Below are 15,053 nucleotides of genomic sequence, written 5' to 3' on the forward strand. Positions count from 1 at the left end.
CAATAGATTCGGCTCCCTCCCCTGTGATCAAGTGAATGACCTGTGTAATTGGTCCACACAAATCACTAACTACCCGGGAACTGGGCTTCCCAGGATTCCCATACTCTCTCCCAACATGCCTGCACAAGTCTGGGTGGTGTGCGTGCGTGAGTGAGTCTGCCTGTGTCCCCGTGTGTGCGTGCGTGTGTGTGCGCGCGCGTGTTTGTGTGTGTGTGTGTGTGTGTGTGCGCGCGTGTCTGCATAGTTGCTGATCCAGTAGAGGTTCACCTTTGTTGCATTGAGTTCTTAAATTCGGATCGCTTTACAGCTATTTTCCTCCATTCTTGGCATAACAAACAACAACCTTAAAATAGACGCACGGCATTCAGCTATTCAGCTCCTGCTGTTGAGACATATCTAGACTTGGGATTAAGATTTCCGTGTGATAATGCTTATGTCATGATGCCTTCTTTCAAATTCCGGTATTTGATTTATTCAACAGGTTTTGGGCAAGGACATCACCCTATGCCAAAACAAATGAATGCTGCTAGGAATTTCATGACCATTTTTTTTTTTACCAAGGCTCAAATTTCAAAGGATAATGCTTAAGTATGCGTTGATGGTCACCCTGATGTCGAGTTGACCACGACTCAATGTTATTCATTCCAATTGATGTGATCAAAAGCAGCCATGCATGGGCTGCCGCTGCAGACTAGCGCATTGTACTGAGAACATATTAGAGGTGGTTCTGTCTCCGCCTCCTCACCTTATGAATATGGATACCAGGCGACTCTCGACCACGCCCTCCTGAACTTGTGGAGCTACTTCGACTTCGGACCAGCAGTCAGTTGTGGGCTCGGCTGCCGCATGGCTACTGTGTAGACTCGTCGCTTAAGAGTTGGAAAGCTTGTCGGATAATAACAAGAAGAAACAAACGCTTCGTAAATCTGAGGACATACGAGGAAGTGCTTATCTATGACTCGGGCAACCTGCGCTCGGTTGAACAAAGTGTGGGCTTCTCCACCCGTGCATGTTTGAGTCAGAGGAGGACATTAGTGCCGTGCTTCGGCCAGACAACTGAATTCGTACGAGTGGCAGCACCAGTGCGGAGGCATGATTTTGAGACGCTGCTCGGTTGTGGCTGCTGCCTTTTTACTCTCCTTCCTGGCCAAGGTACGTGCTTATACTACACCCACTGAGACTGAAACATGGGGAGATCCAGGGGGGAGAGCTCACTCCATGCAACTTCATGGATGTCTTTGCTTTTACATGGTGTGTGTGGTGTTCTGCAGGGCTATGCTAACGTTACCTATGACCCATGCTTTCAATGCAAAACCTCGTCGGCCACTTGGGTCACACGGAGTGGTGCGTCGTGTTCACCCTAGTGCACCACGGACGCGCTTCTTGTGGCGTAGTTCACGGGCACGGTGGCGTCACTTTAATGTTGGGTGGTGTTTTAAAAAAATATATGAAACACATTTTTTTTTATTGAATTCACATTTGGTTTCCAACAGGTGTCAGAGGGATCCGGACAATTCGAGTTGCAAATGTTATCGATGCACATCCAGAACGGGGAGCTGCTGAACGGCCAGTGTTGCGACGGCTCCCCGAGCACCGCGGATCAGAAGTGCACCCCGGACCAGTGCGCCACCTTTTTCAAAGTCTGCCTGAAGGAATACCAGTCTCGAGTGTTCCCCGGAGGACCCTGTAGTTTCGGAGCCGGATCTACCCCCGTCCTAGGAGGGAATACATTTACTTTCAAGAGCTCTGGCAGGAATGAAAGATCCAGGATAGTTTTGCCGTTCCGTTTTGCCTGGCCGGTAAGTTCAATAGGTGGAGGTGGTTGAGAAAAAAAAAGAAGCTTTCCATCTCCGCGACGCACTTTGATTGACTAGTTCTCGACGTTTTCAACTTGGAGCAATTGTGTGCAATTACTGTCAGTCAGTCAATCAGGCCCCCCCCCCCCCCCAAAAAAAAAAAAAAAAAAAACCTAGTAAAAACAAATGATTAATCTTTCTCTCTGTCACAGCCCCACGATGGGCGACCCTCCACGAATTGTCCTTTGAATAAGACCCCCTGTGCCCCCCTCATTATCCCGGCTAATTAACCAGGTGCGCGTGTTGTTGTTGTTGTCCTCCTCCTCAGACGTTGGCCTATTTCCCATTTGACGCGTAAGATAATTGGTAATTATGCAATTAACGCCAGTGCCGTGGAAAGTCCGTTGTTGTGTGAGTGTGGAGGGCTGTTTCAGTTCTACCCTAAAGTATAGGGCTACATGAAGCGTTACTCACGTTGGAGATCAGTTTTCAAGTGTCACCAATTAATGATGAAATATAAGAAGGCCCGCAGAGCCACATTGAAAGGGCCAACTCTAGTTGGAAAGAGTGGAACACGGGCTGGAACATGGCCCCATTGTTTAGGTCCCTAAGCTGTTTTAGGCCTTACCTTCTTTGTGGGTGTGAGACGCAGTTTATTGGTCAGCACGTGTATGTATAACAGCTAGTATGTAATACTAGCTGTTATTCCAATTCGGTTTAAGGGATCCTTTATGATTTTGTGACATAGGAATATGAACTGCCACAACAGAACATGATCGTTGTTTCTTAATCGTTAATTCCCACATCCATGTTTCAGTGGGTTGGATTGCAGCTTGGGTACAGATTGTTTTCATTTGAGAAAGCAGTGCAGCAGTGTGTCCACCACTGCTGCACTGCTGCAATTTGATCCTTCGTCCTCCCCAGATTTTTTACTAGTTCTTTTCGGCGCCTTGCATATTCAAAACAATGGTTGCTGTTTATCATCATGCTGTGGCAACACTAGGATGGCATCAGAACCCATACACCAGTGCCAGATTAAAGTTCCTCCTGGCCATCTGAACAGCACCCTGTCACACGGGCCTTCTGCAGATAGACATACAGAGTGAACTCGTGTGCCATTGACGGAATTTGTCTTGGATTCCTCCCTTCTTCTGTACCAACTGAACTGTCTGAACTGACAGAAAGCGTCTGTGCGTTTCTGTGTAGTCGTGGCCTCGCTAACCTCCCCAACTCCCCCAAAGAATATTCATTGTGTTCGGGTCCCAGTTCTTCCCTTCAGTGCACAATTACAATCGGCAGGTATGATATCACTCTTTGTCCGTTTTCCAAGACGCTGATTGGCTGTTGCGGACAGATGACAGTGCGGGGGCAATCAGGTTGCCGGGTACCTCGGGTTCACTGAGGTTTGACAAAGTAGAGAGAGAGAGAGAGAGAGAGAGAGAGAGAGAGGGAGAGGGGCGGGGGGGTGGGGATATGTTCTGGTCCCCTTCATTCTCCCCTTGAGAGCCGCATGAAGCTGGCCTCTTGTCCTGGGCCATGGGCTTTGTTTAAGTCACGCTCTGTTGGAGCCCAGGCATTTCATCGCTTTAACCTCGCCACCCACAGTAACTTCTGCACTTAATGAGGCCGCACACATGTGCTCGGATCAGGTAGGGCAAGGGAGCCAGGCATCCCCGCTAAATGGTTCAGCCTGCGCGTGTTTAACGTGAACAGATACAACAGACTTTTAGCGGGGTTGTTTTTTTTTCTTTTATAGAAGCACTAGTACACAGGATGCACTGGCCACTGGGCCTCGCTGAGTGTAGCCTCTTTTCCCACTTTTTATTGGGGATTGCAAAGTGTGGCGCCCAGCCGCCCAGTCTGAAGCAGGCCCGCGCGCGCGCGGCTTACCGGCCCCGGGACAATGGCCGTGCCCTCACTGACTACAGTGAGGATTAAAGGGCATAATGGAGGCTGATGTACACTGAAAGCCAGCGTAGGTCAGGCAACAGGAAGCCGGTGCCGGTGGACTCGGCAGTGATGTGTTGGGAGTTTTTTTTTTTTTGCCCTTAGACAAATCCTTACCACAGTTCTGTCCGAGGCCACTGCGGCGAGTTGACCCTCACCCGAGACAAGGCCACACAAAGGTCTGCTGACCACCAGACAGCAGAGCGCCGGCTGGGTGGTTGGGGTTAGGTTAGCAGATCACGTCTTCTAAACACTATTGCCCCCCCGCCCACACACACACACACACACACACACACACACACACACACACACACACACACACACACACACTAGTGAAATAGACCGGTCTTAGCTGGTTATCAGTGGGGGGGGGGGTATGTGCAATCCAATGGTGTCGGTGTTTTTCTTCACTGTTTTTTCTACTCCTTTCGTAATGAATCTAATTCTCTGGCGCCTTTGTTGTCGTGCCAGTCAAATTAGGGCTGTTTTTTAACGAACACAAAGCTGGCCAGTCTTTCTCGCCCTGGGATTTGTCAGCATCAGAATGATTGATGACTGCTTCAGAGCGGTCTCAGAACAGGGGTCAGGTGAGTTGTTGAAACAGAGATCCGCTGAGCCCCCCAGGCCTGCCGGTGTTCTGTTTGCTTTATTTACGTCTGCGCCGAGAGTTTAGCGCAAATTACTTAAGCGAAATCACTCATCGGTGCGTAACGCATATTTGGACACCGTTTGACATCTATCCGGGCCGTGAAGGCATCGTAAGGGCATATAGGCAGAGGGTTTGAAGTTTGAATGAGATGTGATAATTGATTACATGTGTGGTGGTGGCAGCCATGTTTCTTTTTGTTTTCTGTTATGGCTTAATCTTATGTTCTTGGTTTGCGTTTATTTTTTTTATTTTTCGAGAAGCTTGAAACATGATGGAGGAAAATCTGTTTTCAATCCGTTTGTCTGGTCCCAGGGAGTGGAATTTCATGAAAAAAAAATCAAAAAGAAGAAGAAAAAAAAACTGTTTGGGATTTTGGAAGGGTTTTATCTTCAGTCGACTTTTGGTTTTGATGAAAAGCTCTTGGCAAACAAACGTGTCCTGCAGTCTGGGGGGTGACGCACACAGGCTGTCTCGCGGTGATCATTAGAGCCCTCCTTTCAACAGGGAATCTGTGTTTTTATGGACAACAGGGTGTGTTGCCTGACAGGTCCATGGCTGATACAGTCCAAGTGACTGACCCATGACAACTGATACAGTAGGTCAACATCCTTTTACGTTGTTGACCTACCCCCGCAGCCTATCGTAGCCCAGCCTGTGTAACCCTAGTCTCCCTTTGACCAAGCCTTTATTTAGGGCCGCTGCTGTTACTGTTGCCCGTCGGCCAAGGGGATGGTTACGGTCTGTAACTCCGTTGGAATCGAACCACCGGTACACCGAAAAGCCACATGAATTTAATCCATACAGCATGCAGGGAAGAACACCCATTCTTTCTGTTCACGTTTTAGGGAAATTCCTCTTTTTTTTTTCTTTTTCTTTTTTTAAGAGGTACTAGTGTTCTTTGGCTAGTGTGTAACTCAAACATGAATTTTTTGTTATATTCTTGTGTGCGTGTATGTATGTGTGTGTGTGTGTGTGTGTGTGTGTGTGTGTGCTCTCTCGGTAGTTCAAAGGGAACTTGTGAGTCAGCTGGGAGCCTGGGAAAAGCGAACCTGGCAGTAGCGCACAATTCCAAGCTGATAACCGCCGAGGAGTTATGGAGTGTTGGCCGAGCGGCACTTAGGCGTGTTCTGTTTCACGTTCGCCGGGCTATCGCTTGGTACCACCACAGCCCCGCTGTCCTTAGTCTTCAAGTTTAACCTATTACTTTCTTGAGATGTGGTTAATAACATTAACCAGATCGGGGTAATATCCCGTCCTGAGAAACAGACTAAGCCCCATTCTAGAGCCAAGGTTTGAGTTTGTTTACAGAGGGTCAGTATTTAGCTTTCAACTTCTTGGCAGTGAGGCTGAACTGTACACACTGTTTTGCTCTATGCTGGTTTTAAGTGCAAGTTAACATCAGAGAAGTCTTTGCAAAAAGACGGTCATATGTCCTACTTGGGTAGGAGGAGTACCTATTAATAAGCATTAGCTATGAATTTGTTCAAAATTTTTTTAGTATCGGTTAGCAAACAAAAAAATGGCATAATTCCCCTCTCAGGAGCAGGAACTGAAATTAACACCTGCCAAAGGCAAACACAAATACCTGTTTGGGGTTAGAGCATGACCAGATTGAAAATGATGTAATAAATTAAACCATAATGTTTCTGTATGGATGAATGGACTGACTGATTGTGACATGTGTGTTTCAAAGTAAATAGTATTTGCCATCTGGCTGTAATGGCAGTTTAGCCCACAGTTGAGTTCTTTGTGTCTCTGTATGGGCAGATATGATGTGCAGGTCCACAATCAGGTAAAAGTGGCAGTTGGGAGTGAAAAAACAAACAGATTGATTCCATCATTCATGCTGTGTAGCAGAAACCGGTTGTTGTTTTTTTTGGACCTTGTCGAATCTAGAAACTAACTGAAATGTGTTGCGGGCCGCGCCGTGACGCTGAAAACACTTCCTGCCACCTCCCCCCCCCCCCCAACTCTGTTGTTTATTTGATTTCTGCTTCATAATATGTCACGAGGGCTTTTATTGTGGATGTGCCACAGCGTTTCAAGACAAGAGCGCCTTTTGTTTGGGGGTTTGGGGCAGGGGGGGGTGAGCGCTGGCACGAGATCAGACGCGAGGACTGGGTCGGGCGTGGGGGGGGGGGCGGGGGGGATCGGATCCAAAGGATCCCAGGCCGCTATGAGATAAGCGGTTGTCGGGCCAGTGTCGTTGTGTTTTCCATAGGTTGAAGGTGGAGTTTTGTTTTTAGCCCCGGACCGGGGAGGGGGGGGCTGCTGTGTGTTGTCGTCCTCCTGAGGTCCGTGCACAGAAAGGGCACGCGGCATTTGTAACATGCCTGTGTGGCGTGGCGCTGGTGGCCAGCGTGTGTGTGAGTGTAACAAGTAGGTGCTTCTAGTGGATGAAGCACTGTAAGTGGATCACACATTCTCACAACCATGCTCCCTGTCTGTCTCTCTCGCTCTCGCTCTCTCTCTCTCTCCCTCTCTCTCTCTCAGCCTGTAGCTCTCTCTCCCTCACTCGCCCTCTCCCTCTCTTACCCTGAGCTCTCTTGCAACCTCGCTCTCTTTCTCCCTCTCTCTGTGTTTTACCCTCACTCTCTTGTCTCTCTCCCCTCACTCTCTTGTCCCTCTCCCCTCACTCTCTCCTCTCTCTCGGTCTCCTTCTCTCTTCCTTACACCAGGTCTCTCTGTTTCCGCGCCTCACTCCCTGTGTTTCTCTGTCTCTCTCTCTCTGTGTCTGTGTCTCTCCCCTCCCTGCTCTCATTCAAAACCACAGAGAGACGCACTCAAAGAGTGCGCTCCATTCCCGCATGACTGTGGCACCGGGCAGTGTGGACGGGTAAGCTGATATTGGTGTGAGCGCTACTGACCCTGAATCAGACAAAGCATTTCAGGAGTGCTGAAATCAAGACCGGCCCCTCCAGAGAGCTCCACCTCCTCCTCCCCCTCCACCTCCTCCACCCTTTGAGAATGCAACTCCTAGGTCGAGCATCTCTTTTCTTCTTTCTTTTTTTCCCTTCTCTCTCGTAGCCTATAAGCCTCCCCCTTTTCAGCTTGTTTCATTCCCTTTCTCTCCTTCTTCACGGTCCCTCTCTCTCTCTCCCTCTCTCTCTCGGTCCTCTCTGTCCCTGCTCTCGGGTCAGCCTATGAAACAAGTTTCCGTTTGGTGTCTTTTAGCGGAATGGTTTTAGGCATGCAGCTTTATGCAGAGCATGTTTGGACATCAAATACCAACAGTGACCCATCAAATCAAAAAGTCTGTGATAAATAAAACCAACCTGATTTGAGCCGGACGCATGCTTCAGTGTGTTATGAGGATATGTTTTTTGTTTTTTTTGTTCTTTGAAATATATTGTGTTGACCTGCCGGTGATCCTTGCTGGTTTTCTGTGTCATTTGAGACGAGCTTGGCCCCTGAGTGCGTCACTGGCCAGAGCTGACCAGTAACTTTTCATTAGACCAATGTTGTAACATCAACAGCGTTTTGCATCTCTGGACAAATCTGATCAATGCCGTTATAAGTTATCCATTATAAGTAAGGGCTCCCTGTCAGTAAAAGTTGGTTAGTTGATTTAACTTTAAATGATAGGAGCTATTTGGAGACATGAATTCATGTTATTAAAAGGTCTTCTGTGCCAACTATATGAAACAAGACGATTGTGGTCTGTTTTACATTGACATATCCTAAAACAGAGTAACTAGGTTTTAGACATGCTGTTTGAACTCGTATTGCAAAACTTGTATGACGAAGTCTGAAATAACGTACATTCAACATTCAGTCCTGTACGCTCAATTGTCAAGTACTTCTGTGTTTAGAGTATCGTGATTTATAAATTCTTTGTTATTCTCCAGATCATAAGATTTCCTAAGTTGTCATTGTTCTGAAAATGTTCCATTTCCACCCAAAGTTTTGCCTACAGTCCTGCTCTGTGTTGCTTTGTGTGCTGTTGTGTCTGACACTGTGTCTCTGTCTTTCTTAGAGGTCCTACACGTTGATAGTGGAGGCCTTGGACTTCGAAACCGCCGGTGAGTATCCGCACACTGCTGTTAGTCTCCATTGTCCCTCTCTGTGTTCATAACGACAATGTGGAAGCAGGTGACCGCCATCCATGGAGCCTTCTCCTTTCAGGCCGCTAATGTTCAGAACAGGAAGTTTATACTTTCCCCCCCCCCGTCCTGGTCGCGGCGTGCCGGTGGAGCGGGCGTGTGTTTTTAGGAGGAGGTGTTGACACCTTCCCTTTTAGCGGAGGGGAAGAGGGTGGGCAAGTGGCAGGAAAGAGGAAGAGGCTCCAGACAGGGCCGACGTAGGGCCGATTCCGGTTGGGTGGGGGCCCCCGACCCCTATGGAAACGTGTTCTTCAGAAGGAGGACTTGTGGCAGCTGGGGGCCAGCCAGGGCAGCCAAGGAACCCACACAGTGTTCGCGTCGCAACGCCAGAACCTTTTAGTCCACACGGCCGCCCCGTGAAGGCCGGGACCTCTAAGCCCCGATAGGTTCGCTTTCCTTCCAACCGCATGCTTGTGGTCGGCGTCGAACGTATGCGATACTCGCGTGTTGCCAGGGCGACCCGGTGCAGGGTTTCTCAGGGGGCTGTGGTGGAGCCTGGGGGTTGTTTTTCTTCCCCAATACGGTTCATTATGTCGGCGAGCCGCTAAAAGGTTGCTGGGCGGTTGAGGGTTTTGTCTGCACACTGTTACGTTTGGACGCTCCCGGATTTATGGGCCCGGGCTCCCGCTGGTTGGCGGTTAGATTAGCGACGGCCTGGGGATCGCAGCTAAGTGGAGGCTCGTACCTTCGCCGCCCTAAGGCCGGCTTGTTTATGCAGGTCCGTCTGAGGTCAGCCGGGCTTGAGTCTTTTCTGCTGTATTTGCCGCTCCCTAGAGAGCTATTAGGGCGGCGGTGTGAAAAGCCCCCCTGAATGTACACACTCAGTCCCGGCTAAGGCCGCCTCTATCCTCAACCCGTTGACGATAAACTGCCCGTAAGATAAAAAGACAAACATAAGAAAGTTGAACTGAAGGAAAGGCTTTGTTTTGTGAGTATACTTGTATAACATGCATAACGGCAGTGCCGTATTAAATCCTGAAATATGCAATTCCAAGCAGAAACGTCAACTCAATTTCAACATATATCTGGCTCGCGACCACAAATAATTTCCACACGGTCTTCAAGCCCCCTCTTATTCAGACAAAACAAAGGGGGGAAATATGTTACCCGAAATAGGTTGTGTGACAGCGTTGTGTGTTTTGCTTGGCTGTTAGAAAACGGGCCTGTCTGAATTGCGCGTGGCTCTGAGCCCGGCATCAGGTAGTGAAGACGTGCCAGTCCAGACCGCGCGCCTCCGGCCGGTAGAGAAATGCCACACATCTGAGCGCTGGATTCCAGCTCATTGTGAAATGTTACCATGCACTGTGATTTCAGCATGCACCCCCCATCCTTGCCTCCTACACACACAGTCACACACATACACACAGTCACACACTCAAACATGGACATCATCCAAAGGGAGTAAATACCCTCCTCCCCGCCTCTGGGTCCAGGCTTCGGTGTTGACCTATACTTCACAGAGGAGTGATTCACAGAATCCACCCCCCCCCCCTACCCCGCCCCCCCTTCTCCCATGACCTCGGCCGAGCAAAGTCATTGGCCTGACAACTTTTTTCGCATTTCATTGTCTCCCGATCTCCGATTTCGATCTAAAGTACGGTGTATATACGGTGGGCCGAGTGCTAGACGTTTGACTCTCAGGGCCAGTGCGTATAGTGAACGGGGGGTTGGGGGTCGCAGCTCGTGTCCGCTGTGTACAGTATGGTTAGCGGTCGTTAAGGGGTTGGCGCCTGGCCTCCCGTGTGTTTGCTTGTCTTATTTGCTTTGTGTGTTTGGAGCTCATGAGTCCTTCCCCCCCCCCCCTCGGCTCCGGGGCTGGCCCTTGCCCCCCCCCACACCCACACCCCGCCTTCCCGGGCCCATGACCCCCGTCTGTTTGCCGTGGCAGCAACAAGAAAAGGCCCTCTTTGTTTGTGGAATCGCATAGTTGTGGGAATAAAATGCGTCGGCAGTGTCTTTGGCTCCGCCGCTGCCGCGAGGCAGACAGATACGGAGTCATACGTCTCGGTGGGAAAAAGAGGCTTGAAGAGAAACCAAACGTGACTCAGTCGGGAGTGTTTTGACTGGGGCCTGTTACACTTACGAATGTAAGCGAAGGGAAGGGGGAGAGGGAGAGAAGGAAATTGCTGATAGTGCGCTAGCAGGCATCCCAGCAGTGGCTGTGGCATCCCTCTGTCCTTAAGCTGTAATTTATGGTCAGTGCGGTACTGTCCTCGCTCTCAGCAGAGAGAGGGCAGCCATATCCTCCGGCAGTAAAGCGTTGACACACAGAGCCCGGGCGGGGAGACGGAGCGTGAGAAAAAAGTAGTTAGCGGTGTTTGTTACAGTCGAGGCTTTTCATTTCGCTGCGTGTCCTCTCCTCTCGTCGCTCCTTAATTACACAGCCTCCAAGAACTCTTCTGCTACTCAGGTCCGTGTATGTTTATTTGCTAGTTTTCGGTCGTGTCCCCTGACGTCACGCGGCGGGTGGCCATCACAACAAAACAACAGGAAACCATGACTTTAGACGGCATTTGCTTTCACTTCCTTTATTTATAACATTGATCTCATTGTTTGCATTTAGCAGAAGCTTTTATCCAAAGCGACATACAATAAATCCATTTGTCAGAAGAAAGAGAAACGATTATTTATGGCTGTCCGTACAGTCAGGATGTTCCTAGGACCAAGTGCCAAGGCACTTGGTCCTAGGAACATCCTTACTGTACCAACATAGTTGCTCTGTTGAAGGTTGTATAAGAACGGCCGGTAACCACAAGCGTGCACGAAGCCGTGTGTTGACAGTGTCTTCGCCCCGCTGTCCACCCAGGTGTCGACGGACAGGTGATCGAGACGTCCTCGCACTCCGGCATGATCAACCCCTCGCCCAACTGGCAGAAGCTGACGCACAACGGGCCCGTGGCCCAGTTCGAGTACCAGATCCGGGTCAGCTGCGACGAGCACTACTACGGCTTCGGCTGCAACAAGTTCTGCCGTCCCAGGAACGACTTCTTCGGACACTACACGTGCGACTCCAACGGCAACAAGACCTGCCTGGAGGGCTGGTCCGGGGCAGATTGCAACACACGTAAGCCCCCCACCCCCCTCTCTAGCAGCGAGCATTATGGCTACTGGACAAGCTCTAACTGGGATGTCATCGTGGGTAGCCTGTGAGGGGATGTCTAGAGGGGTGTTGATGTTATTGTTTTTAAACATAACTGTGGAAAGCTGTTTATTTTCTGATCGTTACGCCGTACGTTACCGTTGGACGGACCTGTGTGAGCATGTTCTGTTAAATGTGGCAGAGTTTATCCCAGGTCTGGATACCATTGGAAAATAATCTGTAATCAGCCGTGGGGGAATTACAATTCTCTGAACACAATCAACGAGAAACGTTCTAAAATGGCCCTGAACTAGTGAACCACTTGCCAGCCCAGTAAAAAAAAAGTTTTCCCCTCTCTTCCCCTCCAGCCATTTGCCGACAAGGGTGCAGCACCGAGCACGGGTTCTGCAGCGAGCCAGGTGGTTGCAAGTAAGTACTCACCATCCCCATGTAACACACACACACACACACGCTGGAAAGAGAGAGGCCGTCTGCGGCCTAACACCGCATGTCTGTGGTGCCGTCCCAGCCGTCGGAGACCAGGGCTCAACAGATGATGTTGGCCCGGCTGTTTGGCGAACGGTTTCCACTATCCTGGCTGGTTAAAGGAATGCCGGGTACAGAAAGTCAAAAACAAGAGTATGAGCTCGGAGCGAGCAGGAAGAGGTTAAGGCAGGCCTTCTCCCCTCTCTAATGAGGCCGGCGTTATCAGTGCGATCATGTGGGACTCTTGAGATCACGTCAAAGTGCTCTGTTTGTGTAGCTAATGGTTTCCCTAACGCTGTGTATGAACACAGCAAGAGGGAACGTCATGCACCAATGGATATCAGTGTGGGCCATTGTGTGCCTTGCTTCCCCAAACGGAGAGCGCAGTCACATCCTCATCCTGCAGTGCTGTACCCCTCCGTACCGGGGGCCCCTGGGGGGCCAGACATCAGCGGCCGCAGGCCCCTGCTCGTTTGGCCCCATATAAAGCACATAGGGTGACGAAGTTTGCTCTGTTCTCTAGCGGCCTTTGTGCATTTTCCCAAGCTTTCCGACGGCGTCATCCCGCTCCTCGCCGTCATTTTCTTGAGCATAGCGGCCGTTGGCTGCGGCGTCTGGGAGGGCGTGGCCCGAGGCCGGCCCCGGGGTGGTGCACAGGTGTGTCCCTCTTTCCCAGCCCTGTGTCAATGCATGTCGAGTTGGCGCGCGGCCAGCCGCGGAGGTGTTCTCGCCCAGTGTGTGCCAGCGCCTGTGCTTGTTGGCAGAGCGGTGCGACGTGACATTGCTCAATGCGGTTGTACCTGGGCTCCCGTTCGCCCGCGGGCTAAACTGTCCCCTCATCGCTCACGTCACCAGAGCACAGCGACCTGTAATGGAACGGTTTCTGTTTATTGTTCAATGGCGCCCCGCGTTTTGCATAAGCTGACTCGACCCTCGTTGCGTCACTGAAGAATGCATGCACCCTCTCGCTAGAAACGGCACCGCACATACATGTCGGCTTTTCTTTGGACATCTCCAATCTTTAAAAGGCGATGACCTCAGCGCGTCCTGTGATGACGTGCTTGTGCAATGACTCAAGTGACGGTTGCTGTTGGTGGGTGGGGTGGGGGGGAAATCCTACGCAAGTCCCCCTGGGAAAGGCCTGGCACGCCATTAGCATCAATATAGCTTTAATCACAGAGCAAGGCCTTCTTTACCACCGCGTTTATTTTTACTGTCTGTTTCCCCCCCCCACAACCGCCCCCCAGAAGGTCAGCCGCATTTCCTGTCGCTAGGCTCCGGGGGGAACATCAACATCATATCGGCAACGGGCCCCTCTTGTTGTTGCCCCTCCTTACAACGCAGCGAATGGCCCCTCACTGTCCGGCTAATTACGGAGGCAGCCAGCGGCGCACTGCGTTTATCAGCTTAATTACGGAGCGGGACGACTGCTGTGGTCAGGCTGTACCCTGTCCCCTTCTAAACTACTCCCGGGGCTCAGGCCGGGACTCCTCCCGACCCGTGGGAACCAGGCCCCCAGGCCCCGGGGGGGGGGGGGGGGGAACCTCCTCCTCCTCCTCCACCGCCGCGGTACAGGGTCCCCACTCCCGGCTCCGAGGACAGGGGGAAGACTCCCACCCCCGGCTGTGATTGCCAAGCCACAGGCTCGAAGCTGTGACCGACCAACAGAGTGTCTGGCGGCGTGCTAATGTTAGCCCAAAGAACCCTCTGGAACCATATTTGGTGTTCTTGTGTTTCGTGAAAACACTCTATTGTTTGCCCGTTCGGTGTTAATCCTGTGCATTGTTTAAAACCCAAAAAACGGACAAAAACGAGTTACCCGGGATCATTCGCGGTCGTTCAACAACGCTAGTTTGCTAGCAAGGAAGGAAGGAGAGTGAGAGAAGAGAACTTGTTTTTCCTTCTGTACGGCTTCCAATCTATTATGTGTTAATGTGTTTGTCTTATCACCAAATAGTTGCGTAAACATGCATCACTTCCCAGATAACTCTCGACTATATTTATACAACTTTTAAGTGGTGTGTGTGTGTGTGTGTGTGTGTGTGTGTGTGTGTGTGTGTGTGTGTGTGTGTGTGTGTGTGTGTGAGTGAGAAAATACGAGGCCCATAAATGTCATGAGGTCACCAGGCTGTTATTAGTTTATTTATGTGAATGCGGGCTCCCCTGTGTGCAGGTGTCTCTACGGCTGGCAGGGCCAGTACTGTGACAAGTGCATCCCTCACCCGGGCTGCGTGCACGGGACATGCGTTGAGCCGTGGCAGTGCCTCTGCGGCACCAACTGGGGCGGCCATCTTTGCGACAAAGGTTCGAAACCAAGTTGACTTACATTCAGATTGCCGATGGAAATGTTCAATGTTCAAATGTAGCTTTCATATCTGCGAGGGTTCCTTAGTCCACCTGCAGCCATTTATGGAGCATGATGCCTAACTTTGACCTGAACGTATAGATAGATACAACTTTATTAATCCCCTGGAGGGGGAATCCCTGTGTTAAAGCACAGTGGCAGTGGAAGACACAGGAAATATTATACAATAAAAATACAAAGTATTGCTAAGGAAAACAAAAATGGATGCTAAATTAAGGACAAATAGAACAAACAGTGCGACTAACTATAATTGATAGTAATAATTATAAAGTGGTAAGGCAACATATATCTAACGATTCAAAATAATTATACTTTAAGTTGTTTTGGATAAAAGCACGTGCTTAACGACAAGACAGCCAATCAGTCTGCAGCCTGACACCCAGTGAGACGTAGGGTCCGCTCCGACCCTCTACTAAACCCTCCGCTTCCCCTCACCAGACCTGAACTTCTGCGGCACCCACCAGCCCTGCCTGAACGCCGGCACCTGCATCAACACGGGGCCCGACAAGTACCAGTGTACCTGCGCCGAGGGCTACTCCGGGGCCAACTGTGAGAGAGGTAGGTCCCGGAAGCTCACACCGCACCGCTGACGTCTTTATGGCACACAGTTTACATGTTCAGGGCCTCC

The 15,053-nt window shown here is 50.4% G+C and overlaps 1 protein-coding gene across 1 annotated transcript in view; it reads left to right on the plus strand.

Annotated features, from left to right (window-relative positions):
* The first annotated feature begins 838 nt into the window (after positions 1-838).
* Positions 839-15,053, plus strand: part of jag1b (jagged canonical Notch ligand 1b) — a 31,983-nt gene continuing 17,768 nt past the window's right edge. Inside the window, 7 exon segments of the mRNA XM_079758355.1 lie at positions 839-1,152; positions 1,494-1,799; positions 8,369-8,414; positions 11,302-11,559; positions 11,943-12,003; positions 14,234-14,364; positions 14,864-14,983. Coding sequence (XP_079614481.1) covers positions 1,093-1,152; positions 1,494-1,799; positions 8,369-8,414; positions 11,302-11,559; positions 11,943-12,003; positions 14,234-14,364; positions 14,864-14,983 — 982 coding nt within the window. The 5' untranslated portion in view covers positions 839-1,092.

The sequence above is a fragment of the Pollachius pollachius genome (genome assembly GCF_949987615.1).
Source record: "Pollachius pollachius genome assembly, chromosome: 2".
NCBI lineage: Eukaryota > Metazoa > Chordata > Actinopteri > Gadiformes > Gadidae > Pollachius > Pollachius pollachius.